Source organism: Zea mays, chromosome 1 (assembly GCF_902167145.1).
Source record: "Zea mays cultivar B73 chromosome 1, Zm-B73-REFERENCE-NAM-5.0, whole genome shotgun sequence".
NCBI lineage: Eukaryota > Viridiplantae > Streptophyta > Magnoliopsida > Poales > Poaceae > Zea > Zea mays.
Window position 1 is genome coordinate 233,010,820 of NC_050096.1, and position 7,103 is coordinate 233,017,922.

General features: G+C 48.3%; 1 protein-coding gene across 1 annotated transcript; it reads right to left on the reverse strand.

The window, feature by feature from the left end:
- Positions 1-2,155: 2,155 nt before the first annotated feature.
- On the reverse strand, positions 2,156-5,235 carry LOC100283531 (protochlorophyllide reductase B). The gene is made up of 4 exons (NM_001156431.2): positions 5,046-5,235; positions 4,787-4,879; positions 2,956-3,481; positions 2,156-2,878 (listed from the first exon to the last, which is right to left on the reverse strand). Exons 1-4 carry the CDS (start codon positions 5,100-5,102, stop codon positions 2,364-2,366), a joined length of 1,191 nt encoding a protein of 396 aa, NP_001149903.1. The 5' UTR covers positions 5,103-5,235; the 3' UTR covers positions 2,156-2,363.
- Between the last annotated feature and the right edge of the window lie 1,868 nt (positions 5,236-7,103).

Sequence of the window (7,103 nt, forward strand, 5' to 3'; positions counted from 1 at the left end):
TCCCGATGAAGAGGACGTCGGGGTAGAATGGTGCTGCTGTCGTGGCGACTTTCTTTCCGTTCTCCTTTGAGGCCGGAGGAACGGAAAGAACGACTTGCTTTTCTCTGGTCTCCTTCTTCCTCGCGATCCGCGTCCATTCTTTTGTCGGGGAAGTAGACAGCGGAGTCTTCCGGGTTAGCGAACTCTCGGCCCCCGGCTTTCCGAAGACGATCTTTTTCCGGAGAGCTGGAAGTTGCGCCTCTCCGGCATTTTCGGGGTTTGTTGGAGGAGACTTATTTTTCGGCGGATCCGCGATACGGTGTAGAGTTCCCTCTTCATCCGCTATGGATGAGATTGTCCCAAAGCAGAATACGGATCCGGGACGCATGGTGATCTTGCTGTTGAAGGTGACGGCCATTGAGCTAGCTTGGATCGTCGACACACCCCCTACCTGGCGCGCCAGCTGTCGGTGTTTTGGGTCCGACCGCACACCCGGGGTTGCCCCTCAAGGTGTTTTTAGGAGTAGGACGGTGTCAACGACTGTAGCAAAATGGTTCGTGCCAATCACACGAGGGACAGTGGACAAGATTTACAGGTTCAGGCCGCTTAGAGATGCGTAACACCCTACGTCCTGGTGTGTATGTGAGCGTGGTTACAAGAGGGTTCTCTGGATTGAAGACACAGAGAGTTGCTGTGGGTGGCTAAGTAAGATAGGGTCGATCGTTCTGAAGGGGTGCCCCCTAGGCCTTATATACTCGACCGTGGGGCAGTACACGTGGATATGATAACAACAATTAGCTAAAAGGTAGTGAACCTCTTGAGTTTATCCCTACGTAACCTTCACCGACTTATCCTCGCATGGCTCCGTTGCATGAGGGCTCCAGCGCGGGAAAGTCGGGTCTCTGTTGCGATTTACTCGTTCGACGTTGTGGGCCGTCCGGGTTTGCACCAATCCGGTCTTACGTCTTCTCTGCTTTGTTGGTTGTTTCTCCCCAGGCCCACGAAGGAATGACCTTACGATTTATTGGGCCCTTGGGCCTTTCGTGAAGTCTTTTACTCCTTTAGTGGACCCGGGGGATATCTATCCCCCACAGAGCGGAGCTGTGGGAGGTCTACCAAATGACCCCTAATATTTCTATAGCTCATCACAATTTAAAGGATGGAGACCCACATGCAGCTTCACCAGCCATTACAAAATATAGTTTTGGACGCCATTGTTATAGCTACACGTGGGTAACCGTCGTAGAAGGGGAAAGAGCCAGCATGGTCAACCGCAGCCGAGGAGGCCAGGAGCGAGAGCGCGTCCACGTCAGGTGGTCGGACGAACGTCACTCAATCACGACGTCTGGTCTGACGGCATTGGTGACCTCTTAAGGCTGTCTCCAGCAAATCTCTTACCCGATCTTCTATCATGTTCTCTATTTTTAACTTTACTTTACAAACTGTAATATATAGTTTCGTATCTCCTATTTTATACTACAGACTAATCGGAGCTGAAGTCGCACATCTGCATTTCTAAAACGAGCAAGAATAATACCACTGTCTCGTTTTTATTTTGCCTATTCCCACATCTCACCTTCTAATGTGGTGAATCCCAACCTACCATTTTTTAAATGGCAAAAATCTCAAAGCAAAATATGTCTGAATTTGATGAATTAAGAAGTTCGAAAGGCATTTGTCGTCCTCTTATTGTTAGTAAATTAGATTACCACAATAAAGCAAAAAGGCTAGAGTTACATAGAACCCACTACTGCCCTACACAATGTAAAAACCATGATGAATTAAGAAGTTCGAAAGGCATTTGTCGTCCTCTTATTGGTAGTAAATTAGAATACCACAACAAAGCAAAAAGGCTAGAGTTACATAGAACCCACTACACAATGTAAAAACCATCCCAACGTATTTGTTTGAACCTTTTTCGGTTTTTAGCCATCAAAAGCTAATGTGGATTGCTAAACACTCTAGTTTTTCTTCCCGCTTTTATAAAAATCGATTCGTTAAAACCATACAAAACCAACATAAACATAGAATCGTTTGAGTCGTCACGATATTAGGAATCCGTCGCTTTCTAGATCTCAACCTTTTAGGTCACTTCATCTACTTCATACCTTTTAGATCATTTCATCTACTTTATCTTCCTTCGTACGTAATCCTCGCTATACTTAGATTTTTTTTATAGTTAGATTCTCTCCACAGCTATATTATCAGAAAACCTCGTAACAAAAAAGTCAACCAAACATGCCTACACGTGTACAGTGTACACACTTCCTCTCCTGTCACTCTGACACGAGTGCACCACGCGTCGACTGAGATCAAGTAACGAACATGTCCTAGGAAAAAACTGTCACCGGCTGCCGGCGCCGGCCACGGTGGGCATCAGGTCGTCACGCCAAGCCGACGAGCTTCTCGCTGATCTCCCAGAGCTTCTTGGCCTTGTCGGCGTCGCTGGCCTCCTCAGAGAGCTGGTTCTCGAAGGACGCCGAGTTCTTGTTCCAGCTCCAGTACACGCCGGACTTGGTCAGGCTGGGGTCGCTCACGACCTGCGACAGCCGCTTCCCGGCCTCCTCCTCGGAGACGTACCCCTTGGTGATGTACTTCTGGAATGGCGGGAAGAGCAGGCGGAACAGCGGGATGTGCTCGCGGAACAGGCCCGTGGTGGCGATGCAGCCGGGGTAGAGCGACGCGAAGGTCACGCCCGTCTCCTCGTGGTACCGGCGGTGGAACTCCTGCATCGTCAGCATGTTGCACACCTTGCTGTCCTTGTATGCCTTGGCCCCGTCGAACTCCCCGCCGTCGATCATCGCGGAGCCGCCAATGCCGTTGAGGCCGCCGGCGAGGCCGCGCAGGTCACCCAGGTTCGCCTTCGGCGGCACGTTCCCCGCCAGCGTGTTCGTGTTCCCTGCTCGATCGAGCATTCACGGCCGAGTTCAGTGAGAGGCACGCATCCAAATCCAAATGTTAGAGCATGACACGTACCGGTGATGGAGCCGACGATGATGAGGCGCTTGGAGGGATAGTCGGAGGACTGGAGGTCGCTGAGGAGCTCGCGGGCGAGGAGGAAGTGGCCGAGGTGGTTGACGCCGACGCTCATCTCGAAGCCGTCGGCGGTGTAGGACGGCTCCTTGGCGGTGGGCTGGTACACGGCGGCGTTGCAGACCACCACGTCGACGGGCATCTCCAGCTGGCGCACGTTCTTGACGAACTGGCGGACGCTGTCGAGGGAGGCGAGGTCCAGGTGCACGACGGTGAAGCTGTCCTTGTCCATGCCGGCCGCTTTGGCCGCGCGCGACGCCTTGAGAAAATCGCGGCAGGCCATGATGACGTGCCACTTGCCGGTCTCCGCCAGGGCCTTCGCCGTGGCCAGGCCGAGACCGGACGACGCGCCGGTTATGATCGCCGTGCCCTTGCGGAGCGTCTTCTTGCCGGACGGCGACGCGGGGGTTACTGATGGTGAGGACACCGCTGCCGCCTGCGCGCGGATGGCCACCGACGTGATCACCCTCTGCAGGTTACGGATGCGCATTTTTTGTTACAGTGGCATCAAGCATCAGTCATCACACAAAGGAACCAGTGACAAGCAAAGCAATGTACAATGGCTAGGCTAGCGACATGTGTAGTTCCGAAGAAACATCTCTGGCCAGGCTGACAATCTGACATCGTTTACCAAACCCGGGTGAGAATTAAACGACGCTTCTGAACTCCGGTTTGGAGCTGAAGTTGTAAAAGTGACGGTCCTAGAATGCCTGATCGCCTATAGGACTGGTGGTCATCAGCCATCACACAACTATAGGTTATAAGTGCATTTACACTATAAAATTTAAGGATTATATTGGATTAGGGTCAAACTCTATTTCTATTTATTTTAACTAAAATTAGTTAATGGCTCAAATAAATTATGAAGAAACATTTGAATTATGATGATTACCATCCCTACACGCAACCTATCGTAATTTCAACCTTTAGCTTTCCCTTCATAAAGGAATTCAACTTTTTTAGCTGAAGTGTGAAGATAACTATGTTAGGCTATCTCTAGTAGATCAGATATCTCATCCTCTATCTTATTTTCTATTTTAAAGGAAAAAAATTCTATACATACCGAGTGTAAACGTTATCTTTTACAGCCTCTCACATCTACAAGTCGGAGGCTCACAAACACAGATCAAAATTTACAAAATAACCCTTTAGTAATTTGTTTTTCTTCCATTTATATGGACCAGCAGCTGATATATATATGAGAGACTGTAAAAGAGATTCTTTACATCCGATATGTAAAGAATATTTTTCCATTTTAAACTTCTCTCTTATTAATTCCGCGTCCCTTATTTTACATAGTCGAGACAGTTTTACAACTTACCATGTCCATATATGACTACAGAGCTGGCGCAGTAACATAGTTGTCTACAAAGTACCCCATTGACTAGTCTTAGGAGTAGCCCTTACGAGTTATATACTTATATACGACAGAGGGGGGAAAAATGTCATTTTAGTTATTCAGTTTCAGGCTTTCAGTCAGTCTTTCCACTGCTTCAAGCCTTGAACTTAGAAACAGAAAGCCAGTGAGCCATTGAACTTGAAGGCAGACAAATTCTAGCCCGCCAAATGATGTCCAAGGCTTCAGTAGACAAAGACTATCCGCTCACTATCCATACTAAAGAAATCTACTGATAGAAAAAGTTTACAACTAGGTAGACAGTGAAAATTTGTTATGTGAAAGCCGCAGCTAGCAAGCAGCAGCGAACAACCGACACGCAGCAACAGAATGATGACGGAAGGTAAACAAGCTACAGCCTCAGTCCAAAATTCATACCTTGGTGCGTAGGCCCAGAGCAGCGGTCTCCAGCTTGAGGCCATCGTCCGCGAGATGGACACCCAAGAACGCCGAGTCCTTCACCGACGACCCCTGCAACGCACAGCACCAACATTGCAACCACAATTTACTACCGAGACACTCCACAGTCCCTTACCAACTTGGCAGCTCAGACACTGAAGCTGAGCACGAATCGGAGAAAAAAAAAACGGCGACGAAGGCACGAATGGTCGCTGGAAAACGCACAGCTGCCGCTCACCTCCTTGCGCGCCGAGAGGGCCGAGGGGAGGAAGGACGTCGCGGCCTGGAGCGCCATGCCGAATTGCCGAGCAGGCAGACTACCGGGAGCGCGAGCGGATAGCACGAACTGTGAGCAGCCTGAGGACTGAGGATTTGGCTGGGTTCTTCCTCTTCCTCTTCGCGTGGGGGTGGGGTGGGGTGGGAAGGCGAGGCGCGGCAGGAGTTTTCATTCGTCCGGGAGGCGGTGGCGATAACGCGATAGGGTCGGGACGAGGTTCGCCACGCGGCGCCGACCTGGCACCAGCCCGGCCAATGGGAGCTTGCTGGCTTAGGTTCGTGACGGTTCTCGAGCGCGTTGAGAATTTTTTTTATTTGGTTAAATCCATCATAGATTATAATCCAAAGATTTAAAAAAATTAAATTATAGAAGACATGAATTTTATCCATAGCTCATTATATATGGAACAATTCATAAAGATATTGCATAAGTTTATATTAAAATCCATGAATCAAAAGAATAGCTAACTTTGATAGATATATTATTAAACAGTGGATTTAATCTCACCATGTGATTGAGTGTTACATATGGATTCACCCAATCTAGATCTAAATTAAATCTATGATGAGATTTATTTACTTATAACCGAACAAGACCTTAAGGTTAATGTTAGTGATGGTTTTGAAGCGCCTGAGTTGGTAATGGATGGGTGGGGTTTGTTCCGTCTCGCGGCGGAAGGACAGGCACAGGCCACAGGCCCCAAGCCCTCGTCCCGTTACCTTCGGAGCAAGGATTCTTGTGGGTGGAGCAAGGCAATGCCGTGGTGCAATGCAAACTGTGTAGCAGGGGCCAGGGTGAGCAGCCGAGGAGGCTTGGACGGTTGGACCTGGCCGCGCCTGGCCCCTGCGCTCCACTGCTCCAGCATCCAGCCTCGACGACCACGAGTCCGGGCTAGGGATGGCAGCGAGTCGACATATCCGCGCCTCTAGTGTTTACCCGTGCCCGTGAGAGCTTGCGGGTAAAATTTTCGACTCGTACCCGTACCCGCAGGATATCCGCGGATATCGAGCAACCCGTTACCCGCTAGAAAATACCATACGAGTATGTGGTCATGTTCATTTCACCAAGAACATCAACAACTTGACAGACATAATATAATGGCAAGGAACATAGTTCAAACTTCAAAGTCCACAAACAAGATCGATCATCCACAGACATAAGTCTCAAACATAAGTCCACAAACATGATTGACTGGGTTGTGGCCTGTGGGCCGGTGGCATGGGGATATTTTGATGGGCTAGTAAATTAAGCGGGTAACGGGTAATACCCGCGGGCGAAATTTTATATCCGTCAATTACCCGCGGGTGAGAAGTGTTACCCGTATCCTTTCCCGTGGGCGAGATTTCTTACCCGTATCCATGCCCATCGGATACGAAACTCGTAGATATCCGTGCCCGCGGGCAGAATTGCCATCCCTAGTCCAGGCCGGGCCGGCCGGTGTAATACCCAGTTTAGAAATAATAAGAGAAAAGAGTGATCTCATATGTTGTTTTGTCTTTTACTTATCATCACTTGGGAATAACCATATTAGATAGACTAATTAGTTAAAGACGCCAAAAGATAATTTGTGCATCATGCTGGATTTTAAGTGTTTGTACATTTAATAATAATAAAATTAATAAGGATACATTAATAATGAGAATTAGGGATTAAACCTAAATTAAATTATGTAATTTGGAAATAAGATATAGAAGGAGAAGAGGAAAATAGGAGAAAACCCTATATGCAATATAAAGAAAAATATAAATAAATGTGCCTTATCATATTGGCATCATTGATTTGGATATTTAATCTAAAATTTCAAATTCACAACAAAGATTTGAATTCAAATTTGGGATTTAAAAATAAAAAGGAAGAAAACAAGGGAAAAAGAAAAGGGTAAAGAAACATTGTGTTGGGCCTCAAACTGAATCTGGCGCACTTCACTCGCGCGCCGCGCGGCCCAACCTCACCTAACGGCGCCGACCCGTGGGTCCCGCGTGACAGCCTCACTCAGAGCCACGTGATCAGTTGCACTCA

What these genes read in the sequence shown, in the direction of transcription:
- LOC100283531 (NM_001156431.2), bottom strand. Translation starts at nt 5,102, where the DNA reads ATGGCGCTCCAGGCCGCGACGTCCTTCCTCCCCTCGGCCCTCTCGGCG. An exon ending in CCCTCTCGGCGCGCAAGGAG is followed by an intron (nt 4,880 to 5,045) that starts GTGAGCGGCAGC and finishes TGTGCGTTGCAG; the next exon opens with GGGTCGTCGGTGAAGGACTC. An exon ending in CTCTGGGCCTACGCACCAAG is followed by an intron (nt 3,482 to 4,786) that starts GTATGAATTTTG and finishes CGTAACCTGCAG; the next exon opens with AGGGTGATCACGTCGGTGGC.